The following is a 17,187-nucleotide window of genomic DNA, read 5'->3' as shown; positions in this document are numbered from 1 at the left end:
TCACTTTTCACGTATTTATAAGCAGGTCACCTCTCAGTCTCATCTTCTCCAAACTGAAGAGACCCATCTCCCTCAACCTTTCCTCATAAGGGAGATGTTTCACTCCTTTCAGCATCTTTGTGACTCTGTGCTGGACTCTTTCAAGCAGTTTCCTGTCCTTCTTGAGCTGAGGGGCCCAGGACTGGGCACAATGTTCTAGATGTGGTCTCATCAGGGTAGAGTGGGAGGAGAACCTCTCTTGACCTACTAGCCACACTCCTTCTAATACACCCCAGGATGAAGCACGATTAGTATCTCAGCAACAGGCATGTCTCACTGTGACAGTCCTGGGGTGATGATCTTCCATAAGTTACCTGTAAGACCTTGTAGCATAATGTCTGGGTCATGTTTTAGCCAGAACTAATTGTTTTGACTTTACTATATCAATTTCTTGTCTTGTTTCTTCATTCTTAATCACTGGATGTTGTAGTATTATGCATATAACATGTTATTAAAAATCAAGGTAATTGTTCTAAAAGATTCGTTGGAACCACTCTGGTGTGACATCTCCTGTGTTTTTTCTGCATTAAATCAATAGCACCTGTCTGAAAGTCCAAAGGTTACAACTGACCTACAGTTTTCCATAATTTGTAAAGCCCTGTCAGCACACCACAGCTGAAGGGAGATCTGAGCTTAGTATGGAATTATGTGGTGAATCAAATATTGATTCTCTATCAAGAAAGTGACAAGAGCAACAAGCTTGGAGAAACTTTGAGTTGTAATCACATTTAGCCATGATAAGTGCTCAATAAAGTGCTGAGTATCCCTGAACTGATATATGAAGCTGTCATTGGATTTGCCCTGGTATAAAATTCAGGATGTTCACTGAACCCTGACTCAGGGGTACCCACATCATATAACCTGCAATTGAATGATTTGTTTTTTACTGCATATGATTCAAGTCTTTGCTGAAATGAAGTTGTCCAAGATTCAGACAGCATGTGTAGAACTTAGGATTTCAAATCATCTGTCTTTCTTCTGAAGAAGCACCCACTTAATTTCACTACAAACATTTTAAGTCTCTCTTTAAAACTAAAACACAGACAATTGCCAGCCTGAGCAAAGCTACAACACAACTTTCAATCTAAACAGTATCTGTGGTTTAATGAAGACAATCCCAGATACAAGTTCTGTAATGCTGCAAATACTGTAAATGTGTTTTTCTTCTGTGAAACTGAGATCATCAAGGACTGAAAACATGAACACATTAAGTGATGGTTCATTTTAACATTTCAGAAAATTTCAGGTTAGTGAAAATCCAGGTCCCTGTGGCTAGTATTGAGGGATGACTCTAGGATGCTTTTTCCTATGGTGAATTCATTCAGTTATTGCAACTTCATTACTCTGCAGAAGAATGTTAGTATGTATTCCACTTCTAAGTAAAAAAAAAAAGTAGGGTAATTTGTCCCTGCAAGGGATTTGATCTGTGCTCCCACCTTCTGAAATGCAGGTTGGTTTTGCCATCCCACCTTATTTTCAAGCAGATTCAATACAGTACAGCATTCTCCCAGTTATGACAGGCACACTGAGGAATGAGCTTCAGCTTCCACAACCGCTTGTTGTTGCTACTCCATAATTAGTATTGTTTGAACTAGTTGGCATTTCTCCTAGAAGAGATTTCACACTCTGTGAATGAGGTTAATTCATTAGTTACATTTGTTTCAAAGCCTCTTGAGCGGTCTAATCACTCTGTAATAGTAACTGAGTGACCCACATCTTTACCCAGCAAAACAGCAGTTTCATCCCAGTTTGTTTCCAGAGGAAGCTTAACCTATTTAAGTTTTTATACTGACATGTCACTGCAGAGCATGAAAAAGATAATCCAGGAAAAGTTGATGTTTCCATGTCTGTTTTCCATATGGGTTTGATTTCAGTCTTTATGGCAATGTCAGTTTTAGTAAGCACAAAGATGCATCTCTATCATCCTGTCTCCTGTGTTTTCCCAGACACAGCCTGCATGTTAAACAAAACGGTGCTCATACCAATTGTAATCACATGAACAGCCAAGGTTTAAGGTCATGAACAGACACTGAAACAGTCCAAGTTAAGTGAAATGCTGTTTGCAACTATCAGCCAGACTTCTCTTGCAGCTTCTCTTGGATTGTTGAGGAATCCTTATGTTCTCTTCTTTCTCACCTAATCCCCTTCTCTGCCAGGTCTGGAAATAAGCCTTTGCATCTAGCTGTCTGTGACATTTGAGTGTATGTATATTAAATCCCAGCACAAATCAGGACAGGAAGCTTTAATATTTTTTTAAATTTTTTTTCTTTTTTTCTTTTCTTCCTCTCTCCAATCAACATTAACTAAAAGCTAGTCCTGCTTAACTCCCATTGCAGCAGTCAGGAAGGCAGCTCCACCGTGTTGTCACAAAGGATTAGAGGAAGGTATCAGAGAGTGTTTAAATGAAATCCATCAGAGTTCTTAATTTCCAGGATGTGCACTTAAACATCAGCTTAAAGGACTGTGACCCCCTGCCTGCAACTTCTCTGTGAAACTTCCCTACAACCATAATTTCACTAAGGTCGAATTCTGCAATTTGTTTTTACTAACACATTTGGAACAGGTCCCAGATCAAAATGTAATTGTCCGTATGCCTTAAGCCCAGGTTCATCAACCGCATTATCTTCAAAATTCTTTCCTACACTTCCTGTAGAGTTAGGCCAAGGTGGAGAGACTGGGAATGGCATGAAGTGGATAAGCACAGTCATCTGACAGGAGCTGGAGCTGTCTGAGATGTTGAGCCAATGCTGATTTACAGTCACTGAATACCTTCCAGGAATAAGTTACTGAAATCAGAATTAAACCGTCTGATTTAGCTTTCTGTAGTCACGGCAATGAGTGGATTTGACAGATGGGGAGGAGGAGGAGGAGGCCAGCACAGATGGAACTTTGTTACAGACCTAAGCACAGAACCAACTGCATGGGAACATGGTGCAGTGGGAAACTTCACCCTTGGAAAGCATTCACCTTCAGAAGGGAAAACAAGCGGCAGAAGGCTAACCTACACTGGGGCAGGGAACGCTCCGCATTGCTTTGCTTAAAGCTCATCAGCCCTTATAAAAATGGTCTGAGTTTCATAACTTCCCCAGACTCAGAGACAAGCGGCAGTTTCAGTGGTTATCCTGCCTTTGACAAAAGCAGACACCCCCACCCCCCCAAAAAAAAAAAAAAGAAAAAGAAGTGCCCAAGTTAGTGGTGTATCAGACCCAAGGAAAACAAAGCTAAATGCATAATGTTCAGAGTGGTGCCAAAGTCATTCTCTTTGCCAATTCACATTAGAGGTTGATGGAGCACTTCAGATGCCAGACTCTCTAGAACAGAATCTAATACGGAAGAAATGTATCCAGCATCGCTCTGTGCATCACAAGCAGCATTTTGGGCTAATCTCAGCTGCAAGCACAGGAAAATACTATTGCTACTGCTTTCTTTTATGAAAAATCTATGTAAGCTGCAACAGCAGCTTAGATTTTGCTTTAATTTTCCAAATCTTACATAAAAGCTATTATGAGTAAAAAATCATGGTAGCAAAAGCTTCACAAAAGGACTACAGATTAGAGTATTACAAGAAAAGGCTTTATATTAACACAGGGGCTTAATGCTCCTCTTATTTGTGTGTAGCAGTTGCATTCATTTCCTATTGAGACCACTCTGGCAGTTGTTTTCCACATCTTAACCTGCCATGAATTTTTGAGCTGGAAGAACACAAAGTATGGGGCAGCAATGGAAACAGTCCCACACAGGCTATTGTCTAACTCTTTCATTTACTAGCTTTCTACGTGCCATTAGGCTATTCAAAAGGTTTGGAGTAAATGAAAGCAAAAATCCTCATTTCAGGAGTTTTTATTGTCATTACTATCCTGAGTGGCACTTAGTAGAGGAAGCAGGGACTGTATTTATGGTTGGACTCAATGATCTTAAAGGGCTTTTCCAACCAAAACAACTCTATGATTCTAGATTCCTCCTGCTTTGCCTTTTTGTTTGTTGTTTTCTGTTTTGTCCACTCAGGAGTTTCCTACTAGAATTAGAAAATAAGAACAAGAAAGCTAATAAAAAATTATACTAATTTCTGTTGAGATGGAAGAGGGAAGAAAATGTAGGTATCTATGGCCAATTGTTCAAGTGAGCAGAACACAATTCTTGCAGTAGACAGCAACCAGTGCTGAGAAATCTTTAGTCCCTCAGCTTGAGTTAAGAATATCTCTATCTGGTGGTTGCAATGGGGAAAATTGCAGTAAGTGACAAAAAACCCAACTCCTTTTGGTAACTGAAACAATCAGCTCACTTTCTCTGGTTGCAGCATCCCCAAATGCAAGAAACAGGGGAAATCACTACCACCCCACATTGCCGACACCCATGGAATGTGATGTCAAGCAGCCATGTCAAATTCTCCTTCTCCTCTACTGCGTTCCCACTCCATGTTCCCATTTGGAAATAACATTTTCCAAAGTATTTCTGGTGGGATTCACAAGCACTGACCTGACAGAGAGGAGAGGCTCTGGTGGTTCCTCAGCCCTATCCCTGTCCATTGTAGTCACTGCTGACATAAAGACAGTTCATGTCACATTCACACAAGGGTGAAGGCTATTTGAGTTAAACAGGTGTGTCTGTTCTTCAAGTAACACATTCAGGAGTAACAAAAAACTCAATCCCATATGACAGCTTTCTTTGTCACTGCTATGGTTGATAACTAGTTAACCATGAGCCAACAACGTGCCCTTGCGTGTGGCCAGCAAGTCAAAAGAGGTTTTCCTCCCCCTCTACTCTGCCCTAGTGAGACCACATCTGGAATGCTGGGTCCAGTTTTGGGATCTCCAGTTCAAGATGGAAAAAGGAACTGCTGGAGAGAGTCCATTAGTGGGCTATGAAGATGAGGAAGGGACTGGACCACCTCTCCTACAAGGCAAGGCTGAAAGACCTGGGGCTGTTTAGTCTGGACAAGAGAATACTGAGATAGAAACTCAGTAATGCTTATCAATACCTAAAGGGCAGGGGTCAGGAGGGTGGGACAACCTTTCCATCAGTGCTCAGCAATAGGACAAGGTGCAACGGGCACAAACTGGAACACAGGAGGTTCCATCTGAACAGGAGGAAAACTTTACTTTAAGGGTGACAGCACAGTAGAAGAGGTTGCCCAAAAAGGTGCATTCAGCTCTGTCAGATCACCATGGGTTTAAAAGGAAGACTTGCACAGTGTTAAAAGGTAAGCCAGAAAACAAATGTCTGACGCTAAGTGCTACTGCTCATGATACAAATCAGAAGTTTTTTAGGGTACTCTTCTTCTTCCTCTTGCCACCAAGTTTAGGAAACTTATTTTTCTTAAGCTGTTCAGCTTAAGAACTCAGTTACAGTAGCAGAGCAGCTATTTCCACCTTGGGGATCAAATTATATGCATCAATTACATTCCCAGATCTTCCCAAAAAGCAGTTTGAATTTCTCAATATAGATAAATCCATTACACTTTCAAAAGCCTTTGTTTGTTGTCCTTAGGACCCATCATTACCAAACAGCCAACATTCGAGACAAAGATTGCTCAACAAAAAAAACCCCACAACCCAAACAAGAAACAAACTGGACCAAACCAAACAAATTTAGAGGAAACAAAAAAGATAGTTGCAGGAAACATTGACTACTGCATTGAGAAAGGAACGTAGATGCCTCTCAGCCATGCTAGGCCAGAGCTGTGTATCCAAAGAATAATATTTGAATTTATTTTGGGGGGGTTGTTGATTTGGTTTTTTAAATTGCTGTTGTTCTACTCCTTGCTGTGGTATATGTCAGCAGATCAAGTGCATACAGTTTTCCTGAGGCTTACCAAGGTGTCCTTATGCCGAACTGTTTCCTGTTTGCTCTGTTTTACAGCTTTGCAGTTTAAATCCATAACATTGATCCCAAAAATGGATTCGTTGAGGTGAATGCCTAACTCTTTGTGAAGCTCATTTGCAAATGACATTGTTAATAACACTTGTTTATGACGGCAACACTTCACTACACCACGACTTGTCTGGAGTAAATGAGATATTTCTGACTCTTCAGGCCGTTTGACTGGTGACGCTCTTGGACTCATCGCTGCCGTGCCTGATTGGGGTCCCTACAAGGCTTGCTAGGCAGTCACGGCCACTGATGGGTGACAATCCGCACCGGTAGGACCTGCACAAGTTAGTGCCTTATGAGCCCTAGCTGCTGCAACCGCTCCGGCAGTAACCAATTTCGACAGAGCACTTCAAGCACAAGCCTCCTGGTTTAAACCTTTCCAGGGCGCCAGTGGTGGCGCGGATTCATGGGGTTGTACCCGGGCGCACGGCGAGTGGGCTGCCCGCCGCCAGGCCCTGAGAACTGCGGCCGGCCCACGTCGCAGCCTGTCCCCCAACACAGAGGGACTTCCTCCACTTCCCTGCGGGGCGAAGCGGCTGCTGGCAGCACGACACCACCCGCGGGTCGCGCACCGCGCTCCGAATCTCCCGCGGGGGCGGCTGAGGGGACGGTGACCTTGAGAACAAGCAGCGGAATAGGCTCTATGCAGCGGGGGAGCGCGACCCCCGGACCGTGCCGCCACCCCGCGGGACTACATTTCCCAGCGTATCGAGCGGCGCGGGTAGGCGGGAGGAGCGCGGGGCGACCTGCGCGGTGATGTAAGAAGGGGCGGGGCCTGCGTGAGCGTGAAGCGGGCAGAGGAGAAGGACGCGCGGGGGGAGCGCGCGGGAGGAGGGGGCGTCGCACCGGTGGGAGTGGGGCCGCGTGTGCCGCCGCCGCCATTGAGCACAAGAGCGAGGCTGGGCCGGGGGCGCGAGGCTGAGTAGGGACCGGCCATTGGCTGTCGGCTTGCGCACGCGGGGCACGGTGGGACCGGACCGGCACCGGCACCGGGGCCGGCCGTTGCTGCGAAGTTGCGGCGCCGGCGGGGTCCGGTCTCGGAGAGCTCAGTGGTTCAGCCCTCGGCGGTGCCGCTCTCCATGGGGCCGGGGCGGCCGGCTTGCCCTGCCCTGCCACCGTGATGAAGTGACAGCGGACGGAGAACGGCGGCGCCCCTTGCGGGCTACGAAGCGAAGGGCTGCTGCCGGCCCGGCCCGGGGCGGGCTGGGGGCGGAGGGGGGGGGGGGGGTCCGGTGAGTGAGGCAGCGGCGGCCGGGGCTCGTACCCTGCGCGGCCCGCCTCCCCCCGCCGCCCGCCGGCCTGCGCGGGGGTCTCGGTGAGGGGAGAGCGGGAGAAAGGCAGCGGCACCGGGACGGAGCAGGCGACGTCGGTGGCGGAGGGGAGCGGCCGCGCCATGAACTACCAGCAGCAGCTGGCCAACTCGGCAGCCATCCGGGCCGAGATCCAGCGCTTCGAATCGGTGCACCCCAACATCTACTCCATCTACGAGCTGCTGGAGCGGGTGGAGGAGCCGGTGCTGCAGAACCAGATCCGCGAACATGTCATTGCCATCGAAGGTGAGCAGGCGGCCCCGGCGCGGCGGGTAGAGGGGTAGGAGGCGGGGGTGCGCTCTGTGTTTCTTCTTCCCCAAGACCCCTATTCCGGAGCACTCGCTTGCTCTTTGGGAGCAGGTGCTCGCGCTCTCCAGACTGCCTTCCCCTCTTCCATCTCTCCCTGGCAGGGGTTTTCGGAGGGCTTTGGGGATCTCTCGGCCTGGTCTCCGTCGGTCTTCCTGCGCTGGATGGCTGGGGTGGTCCCTCGGAGTGGGGGTTTGCTTTGCAGCCAAGCGGGAGCTGGGTTTGTCGGCAGCGCGGCTCGGAGGGGAAGTTGTTTTGCTACTTGGCTGCCGCTGCTATGCAGGCAGAGTAGCGGTGTTGTTAAGGCTGGGTTACGGTGAGAAGGGCGATGCTCGCCTTGCTTGCAAAAGGGTTGGAGAAAATGAGGTTTTCTTCGGTGCTCCGTGCAGTTCCCGACGGAGATGTTTGAAGTACGGGTTCTGGTTTCGCGGCGTTGAGTGGGTAAACAAGCTGTGCAGTTGGATCCCAGAGTCGTGGGCTGCCTGTACAGCGGTGTGAGAACAGGTTTGAAGGCAAGATGGAGATGACAGTCTTCTAAGCTTAGGTCTATGTGCGTCTGTCCCCGAAGGAGCGCAGCGGAGACTTCTGAACTGCTTAGGAGGTGCAAAATCAGGAAAAAACCACCCTTGCTTTTGCAAAATCTGCAGGTATTTTTATTAACTGTCACTGGAGTTAAAGAGCAAATAGTATTTGCCAAGATTTTAAGAAGAAAATGTTGAGTTATTTTGCATGAAAACTTCGAGGTTTGCGTTTTGTGCTACTGCAATCGAAATCATCTGCCATTCTTTTGGAAGGGATTCAAGCCAGCGGAGGCTGATGGACAGCAGCTGAAATAGAGAGCTGCTTAAAACCATCTTGTGGTGTTGGCCTATCTTGTTCTGAAATTATATGCAATAAAAAACTCCTGATGGAAAAGCTGCTGTTGAGGTTGTTGTTTGAAAGACTACATTATCTGCTTGAGTCTTAAGTAATGCAGCTTGAATGTTTAATACCGTTAACATTTTGGGGGGAGGGTGCAAACCCACCCTCTCTTTAGTGTCTTGTAGAGCGAGTCACTGAGACTGGCAGTGCCTGTCACTTATTAAAGTCCCCAGCTAAGTCTACATCTGACTAAGTATGTGGTAGAGTTTTGTGATATTCTCTGCAGTATTAGTCACTTCATTGAAATTGTGTGTGGCTGTCAGCTTCTGCGAGTCTGGGTTGACTCCTGGGAGTTCTTCCTATTTACCTTCCTCTTTTGCTGGAGAGATGGAAACTTACGAACATAAATTGTGGGAAGGATAGGAAACAGGCACCGTGGTTCCTTTCTCAGTGTGATGGCTATTTGGGCTTCTGCGGGATGGACGATGCCTTCAGCAGAACATTTTTTTTCAGTGGCAATTAATGCATGTTTATGTGCAATTAATACATGTTTGTGGTACAAATATGTTTCTTGGATAGGATGCTTGGAATGTAGCAGTGCAGCCAAGTTTGTGTTGAAGTGGAGGAGGCTGTCAAATGCTGTATGTAGTTATCTTCACAGCATGGGACTTGTGTTAGTCTTTTCATGTATTAATGATTTGCATTACCTAACTGTAGCTCAGTTCATTTGTCAATCACAAAGACTTTATAACCAAATTAGCAGCTTGCAAATGTGTGTTTCAAAAGCAGAGTAAAATTTTCTTGTAGAATTTGCTGTCTGACTTACCTTGGTTGTTGAGTCATGAAACCAGTAGATCTGAATCATGGGAAAGATTTCTCTAGAAAATCTGTAATTTAAGTGTTTTCTTTTCTGAGGGTTTTCGGCTAACGCTTAGATAATAAAATGAAAAATACATCAAAAAACTGAGTTCTCTAGGTTACAACTCCACTGGAATGATTTTTTCATAAGCATCCTTTATCTATTTGTCACTGATACCACTTTTTAAACCAACAAAATAGGGCTGTGTTGCATGTAGGAAGAACTTAGAGTAATTTGTTATCTGGGTTTGCATTTTTTTCTGCAGAGTTGACTGTGACAATGATAATTCTCAAATCGGAAACACTTCTGAGTTCCAGGTACTCAGCTTTTTACTGACAGTGAGGAATTGTTGTGTGGCTGGCATGTGGCTGACATGTGGCTTATGTGAGAAAAATATTAAGTAACTTTTGTGCTCAGTTTTTTCCAGTGGAAGAACTGTACCCTTTAAAGAAAGGAATATAATCTCATTAGTTCAGGCTGCTTTAAACTGTAACTCTGTGCTCCTTGAGCAGCTCAGACAATACTTTTCTGTTCAGAAGAGTTTTGACAGGTCTGAGGTGGAACATTGTTAGAATCTAAAGCAATTTGAGACTTATTTCAGTGGAGAGACTATTACTTATTCTCAGTGTGGAACTGTCTTCTCAACACTTTGGATTTTATTTGCGATGTAAACCCTCCTCCTTATGTTTTGACTTCTATGATAGCAATGTCTGGACATACTGTATGATTGACTGTAAAAATAATGTGAAATTAAAATTACACTTTCAGCAGTAGCAGTTCTGTATGTTCCAGTACACAAGTTGTATGTCATCCAAAGAGACCAACTGCTCAACATTCCTAAACTGGATCCTAAATTGTAACACAGATATTTCTTTGCAGAGCTTTTTTTCTTCTGTTAATCTAAGTGAGATGTTATACTGGGTAAAACAATTCTATGTGATACAAGTTCATTAGTTTTTCCTCACTGGATAAAGCTGCTAATAGTTGGTTGCTTTGAGGTTTGTGTATTTCGCAGAGCTGCAAAATCAACAGTTTAGAAGTGTGTACTTCCATTCTATTCTCTATGTATGAAATTCATTCTAAGTAGCCAAGGAATTTCAGATGCTGTCATTTAGAGTGCTAACTGTAGTAAAAATTATCTTCACATGTTCTGTAGTTCTCAGGCTTGTTTCTAGCAGCAGATGCATTGGTGGTACTTCAGTATTAAACAGCTCTTGTATCAGAGATGTCTGCTAAGAGATGGAGAGAAGAGAATATGAATGTGCTTCAACAGTCATTGCTGGAAACATCTTGGGGTTTCGAGGTACAATGGTCTTAAGGTGTGAGTCTAGGTAGGTATGGGTAGGTCATGGCTAAATATGTCAGTTCCTGTTTCTATGATCTAGAATGAGAGCAGCTTTATATGGTAATAAGACTTTAAGATGCAAATCCAAGGGAATATGGTGGAAAAAATTAAATTCTAATCCTTCATGAAGGGATTTTAAAACAATTTTAAATGTCAGTGTCATCTTGGCTAACAGTCTATAAAACTACTTTTGCTAATATTCTTATTACTAACAGATGCTAATGCAGCAAGTATTGAACATCTGAAGTAGCTTATTGACCTTTTGCCCAGTGGCAAGCCTGCCAGAACAGATTCTGCTTTGCTGTGGGGCTCAAGCAGATTTTCCTTGCTGGGAAATGTTTTGAGTCTTCTATTAGTAAAACAAAGCATAGTGATGAGGCTTAAGAAACCTGTTGCAGTGTGTCTTGTGAGTAATTTGAAGATGTCCCTTGTAGTCTGTCCATTGCTTTTTTCTTTTTGTTTTTTTAATAAAGTTCCCTTTTCTAAATAATTAGGGAAAGCTGATTTTGTTTATTTGTTAATGTAAGGGGGTGTTGGTGCTTTAGTTCTTATGGATGTCTTACCAGACGTTATTTCGTTATGAACTGCTGTGTTCCAGAGCACTTTGTGATTTCTAGTCTAATTTTTCTGTTTTAAAGAAAAAGGCTTCTAAGTGTGGTGTGAATGCCAGTGTGAGTTCTGAAATTACAATTATTAAGGGCTTAAGTCTTGGAAAAAATGTGAGATCTACAGACTTGGAAATTGCTTGTCAGGGTGGTACAAAGATCCTGATGCACTGGGGGAGTGGGTGGGCAGGAGAAAATGGTAGAAGGCATAAACCTTGCATTACACTTTTTTCTCTTCAGTCACTTTTAAGAGTATGGTTTGTTGAAAATAGTGATCAAGAGTGGAGCTATAACTCTGAAAGTGCAAATGCCTATGAGGCATCTGCCATTAACTGGTGTGGCAATCAATATTGGTGTTACTACCTGTTGTGGCCATTCTTCTATCTTTGCTGCTGCTTAAATGCTGGCATCATCTACGTTGAGGAGGCACTGCTGTTGTAGGACTACATCTTATGGAACTTGACACTCAGTTTTAGAGTTGAGATGACAATAATATTTTAACACTCGTATTTCTACTCAGAGAGATGAGTTGAAAAATCAATGTATTGTAAAAACATCTCCGAGCAGCAAACAGTGCAAGACCACAGCCATTTTTCCTTCTTAACGTGCCTGTTCTCTTCTACTTGATGATATGAAAATAGCAGGCACACCAATGCTCAAACTTCCTAAGCTCTCTGTTATGGAAGGGGTATCATTATTAGTTGACTTTTCTTCAACTTGCTAGCTTTGTGATAAGAGGAGGTGAATCACTGCTGTGTACTAGCTTCTTAACAGTGTGAGCCTTCCTGCAGATATACAAATAGCTCACAACAAGGAGCAAAAGCTGATTGTAGAACAAGACTTGGCACAGAGTTATAGCAAGTTGCAACTTGGAAACAATGATAGTCACTCTGAAAACTGAATACCAGTCACTCCTTTTTCCTATTCTATTGAAACAGACTTAGGAGACCTGTGCACCTCTATGCAGGTTTGGCTCTTGAGGAGGGGAATTTGACTATATGTTGCATTATTTCAGTACATCAAGAATGATAGTATGTATGGTTCAGATACTGGGGCACAAATGACCAAAGTTGAAGTAAACTGAGCATTGCATAAGTGAATTGCATCTTGGCATGTTAATAGTCCTCACCCTATTCAAAGTTTTGTTACTCTTGTGCTTTTCTAAACTGTGGATCAAATTGTATGGAGTGGTAAAACTGATTCTCCAAACAGCCGTCCTGTTTCAGATTTCTGGGAGAGAGGGCTGTGATAGAGCATGCTGGGAATGTGCCTTTTGTTTGTTTGTGGGGGGATTAAATTCCTGTGATTCAGTTGTAGGGCATCCAAACACATTATACTCGGTGTATAAGCACATCTATGCAAACTCTGAGCTTGCATATATGCACAAAAAGCATTCACTTGGGTAGTGATTGTTGTTTTTAAGAACGAGCACAGCATGTCTGGAACAAGTCTCCCTTTTCTGCTGGCTGTGCAGGTGTGACTTTGTGAGCCGGTCTGTGCATTCGCCTAACTAAAAGGTATCATTTTTCTGCTGTGGTTCTGTCTTGCTGCCTGTAGAGCATCAATACAGACAAGATGATTGAATGCAAGGATGTATTTTGTAGTGTTGGTGGGTAGTATCAAAAGGGAAAGCTGTTTCTTTTTCACTTGGAAGGTCATACATTTCAGTGTAGGAGTGACCAAGAAAATTCACCACTTGTGTGGTGAAATAGAAGTTTGGTTTGATATTTATGTCTAAAGTTACTGGAATGTCTTATTCCAAGTTCCAGTGACTGTGCTTTCTAGCTTAAAGTTATACCCTGCATTTCTGTTCTCAGCAAAACTTGCATCATGTTTTTGAGTGAGAGCATCAAAGTTACAAATCAAGAGGAAATCCTTAAAACTGTTAACTTTTTTCTGTGAGGCGAAGAAGGAGGCATGCTGTGGATCAACTGGTGGTGTTGGAACAAATGTGTTGTGAGGCTTTAGGATTTTCAGGGAGTGTGCCAGGCTTCTCCCACCGTTTGCTTTGGGGGATTACTTTAAAGCTGCATGCAATCATAATGCTGAAATAAGAGTTCATGCTGCTGTGTATACAGATTGCTGGGTTAATTTCTATTTAAATTGGCAAATGAGTTTCACTCCCTAAGAGGAGGGGGCAGTCAGCAGTGCAGCAGCTTAGACATTTGATGTGCTTGGGCACTTGGGAAAATGAAACACACCTTATGAAGTCAGTTTCTGTGTTAATGTTCTGCACTGCACTTCGCTAGGCCACAATGATTAGAAAACCAATAGGTTATAGAATATGACACTTGAGATATCCATAGCCTTAGTTGTAATTTTGCCACTTGAAGAAAGTGATTGGAATCTTGGATCTCATGGTGAAAATACTTTGTAATTCATCACTTCCTAGTATACTGTAATCTGAAAGTTATAAGTGAAATTAAACCCTCCACTTACTTTTTTCAGAATGACAGAGATGAGGGATACTGCCAGGCAGATGAAGGACTTCTCAGACGTTAGGAATACTCTGTTCTCTACTGCATCACAGTTGGAAATTGATTTTGTCCTTATGAATAAGCAAGGTAAATGGCAGTATTGATGTTTTTGGCAAGTCTTTGGAGAAAAGGTAATGTAAGCTCAAAAAATCTTAGTAGCTGAAATGGAGAGCACAGTTGTAGCTAAACTGTGTGACCTTCTGCTGACAGTGCATTTCAAACATCTGTTTCTGTGATTTTTTTTTATCTTATGTTGAGTATTCTTTCTGACCTTCATACACATAGCTTAGTATCATTTGTGGAAAACATCTGAAGTGATTACTTAGTAATCTGTAGTGGATAAAGTTTCCCTAGTCTGAAAGAGAAAGTACTAAATAGCTTTGTTCATTCCAGTGTTTGTGGGAATAAGAGATTTATCTCCTGTAATATTAGTTTTTGTCCTTGACTACCTTTAAGCACCGTTTGTACTTCATTTCACCTACACAGAGGAGTGTGACCAAACTTTTTGTATACTCAGTTGTCCTCATATGGTGAACTAATTGAGCAGGCAGTGGACAAGTTGTTAAATACTGCTCATTTCTGGGAATTCTGCACACTCAGGACTTAAATAAAATTTTATGGATGTTGTTTGTATGGAGAGAGGTACACACATGAAGTCCCATGGTGAGGGTGAGTGGGTGCTCCTTAGGGGCCAGTGCCCAAGCATGTGCCAGAAGAGAAGGTTAAGGGTAAAGATTCCAAATACTGTGGCAACAACTTGGAGCAGGAAGCTTACACCCAGTTTGGCTTGGGGACAATACTGGTAGACTTTCTGTCCAGGTGTCGTGTGCTGTGCCAGTTCCTGTGCAGAAGAGTGGCTTGTCCTGGGGTTCCTTCCCCCCATGCTTGGTCATGGTGGGTGTGTGTTGTTTTTTTGTTTTGTTTTGTTTTGCTTTTGCTTCTTTCCTTGAAAAACAGAAATTCCTGCTTTGGCATTGGTGAGGCTACCTGGAGTACTCTGTCCGCTTCTGGGCTCCCCGGACTTGAGATTTGGGTGTACTGAGAGTCCTATGGAAAGAGTTGAAACAAAAGAGAGATAATCATGTTATTTTTTCTTCTCTGTTGTACCTAGTTATTTGGCATTTCATTCATTTGTAATAGTCATTGGTCTGCCAGGAGTACTCATGTTTGTATGGTTTTGGGTTTGAAGTCATTGGTATCGAACCTTGCTGCTTTCCTAGAAAACTCAGTGTTTAAATGCAATGGGAAGATACAGTTCAACTGCAGTCAAACTCCCCAGCATGTGGCTACAGGGCAATAAGTAGCTTTTGAGTGATAAACTTCTAAAGGGATCTTATAAAATCTGTGTATATGGGGGAAAAAGTCAACTGTTTCTTAGTCCTCTCAACGGAGCTTTTGATCTGAAGCTATTTGCAATTTCTACTTCTGTTGTAATAAGTCTATAAATGCTGCATGAATCTTGTGACTCATGTTAAAATGAGCTAACAGAGCTGTCTCACTTAGACCTATTTGGGCTACCAGGGATCTCTGACTCTATAGGAAGTTTATTTTAAATGTCTGATTCTGAAGTGGGAACTGAGGGGCTGCCATGTTCCCTTGTTGGTAGTGAGTTTGTTGTGGGCAGCTGGCAATTTCAAAGCCCTCTAGAAGTATTTAATGTAGTGTGTTTGTGGTTTTTTTTTTTTCTCTCTCTGAAAGTGGTTGGAAGCAGATGTGTTACTTAATATGTGCATATTCAACTTTGTTAATGCCATTTCAGGATTCTGGCTAATATAATATTTGGAGCCTGGATAATGTTACAGATGAAAGGGTGTGAGGATGGCACTGTATGACTTGGGCTTTAATTTTTCTTCTCTTGCTGTTAAAGTAAGCTTCAGTTAACTATTTAAGGAAGTAAGTATGAAAACCAAAGGGGTGATGCATGTGAAATGTGTAATTTCAGTGTCTTGTTTTGTAGCATTATTTGTTTACATAGTTGACTAATGAATGTAAACCTCATGATTAGACTGTGTTGGTAATTTTGCCTGATGTACTTCAGAAAAATACAGGCTAGCAAAGTGATTAAGAATACTGGAATTTCATGTATACCTTTAGCTGTACTACTTGTATTTATTTATGAGAATCTTTGGATGCAAATTTTGAAGGGATTGAGGGACTGTTTATAGCCTAGACCAAATGAATGCTTGATAGTTTAACTTGAGACCTGTAGAAAAATCCTTGGTTGTGCCTATATTTTCTAGCAATCTGAAGCAGCAGATGAAGCTCTTCCTGTTAGTAAATTTTCTCCTTATTTATGCTGCTCTATCTATGCTCTGCAATTACTGTTGTTCAGTAACATAACCAGAAGGACTCAGCAAGATTTTGTAGCATCCTGTACCTTCCTCTCATTACTTTCTCAAATAGGAGTACTGTACAAACGTGTGAGTTCCATTATCTTATTGCTTTGACTTTCCATGCTCAGGAGAGCAGCCAGAAGCCTGTCTTTGGTTATCAGCAGCAACTGTGTTCTCTGAAGGAAATATGCTAGAAGCTTGGCAGTCTGGGTGCCCAGACAGCAGTGATTTAAATGTTTGCCACTTAAATGTTTATTTGTAAATGCTCCAGTATCTGAGTTAACTAGTTGGGAATCACAAGCAAGGCTATCTGTGTCCCTTGGTCAGTATTTCAAGACAGATGCCTCAGGACCTGAAATAAGGAGGCTGCTGACACAATCTTGTACAAAGATGGGAAGTGAATGTAGCAGAGGGATTAGACTTCAGCTGCATACACTTGTTTTGCATTTTTGTTTTATGTGGAACACTTCATAGTAGGAAGATGACTTCTATGCGGAATAGTAGTTTTTATGTTAACTGCAGCATGGTACTGGACAGCTGATGCAATTGCCTATGAATGACATGTGAAAGTAGTTGCATTTGAGAGTAGCATCACCTGCCTTCTCATTGGCCTGTGATAAGGATGAATCCAGCAACCTTAGGATTCTGATTATTGTTGTCTAATGCAAGAATGAAATCGTCAATATGCTTGTCTTGTCTGTGCTGTTGGAGCCGTTTTTCTCTGTGGAGTGAGTCAGTGTTAGGTGGAGTGCAAGCCTGAAGGTCTGGTATACTTAGCAGGCATCTCCAATCCAAACTGCATTGCTGGGGTAATAAAAGTCATGAACTGAAGGTACCATGAAGTTTTCAATTGTGTATACTTGAATAGTAGAGAGGAGATGGCCAGTGTGTGGACAGATAAGGAATTTTGGTCTGTATGAATGATCTGGTTTTGGTGGGCACGTGAAAGGCATGCCATTTATTTTCCTTCTTTTTTTATCTTAGATGTGTAGAATTCTTCATTATAGCTTCTCTCAGGAGACTGGTCGTGCTGTAAAGGATTAGACAGTGTTTTAGTAGATGCTGGTTATCATCCAGCAGTGAATTTCCTTAAAGATACCAGCCAGACTTGGAAAAACTCTTCCTAACAAGAGGAGTGGGGAGGGAGATTGAGATGTCCAAGGCTGTATAAGGATAGATAA

The 17,187-nt window shown here is 43.0% G+C and overlaps 1 protein-coding gene across 4 annotated transcripts in view; it reads left to right on the top strand.

Annotated features, from left to right (window-relative positions):
- The first annotated feature begins 6,953 nt into the window (after positions 1 to 6,953).
- The window catches only part of AGAP1 (ArfGAP with GTPase domain, ankyrin repeat and PH domain 1), a 389,866-nt gene continuing 379,632 nt past the window's right edge, over positions 6,954 to 17,187 (top strand). For all 4 annotated transcript variants that reach the window (XM_054172086.1, XM_054172080.1, XM_054172073.1 and 1 more), the window contains exon 1: positions 6,954 to 7,466. In XM_054172086.1, coding sequence (XP_054028061.1) covers positions 7,304 to 7,466 — 163 coding nt within the window. In that variant the 5' untranslated portion in view covers positions 6,954 to 7,303. The remainder of the gene's footprint in view (positions 7,467 to 17,187) is intronic.

This window comes from Dryobates pubescens, chromosome 2 (genome assembly GCF_014839835.1).
Source record: "Dryobates pubescens isolate bDryPub1 chromosome 2, bDryPub1.pri, whole genome shotgun sequence".
Lineage (NCBI taxonomy): Eukaryota > Metazoa > Chordata > Aves > Piciformes > Picidae > Dryobates > Dryobates pubescens.
This window is presented reverse-complemented; position numbering and strand designations above follow the sequence as displayed.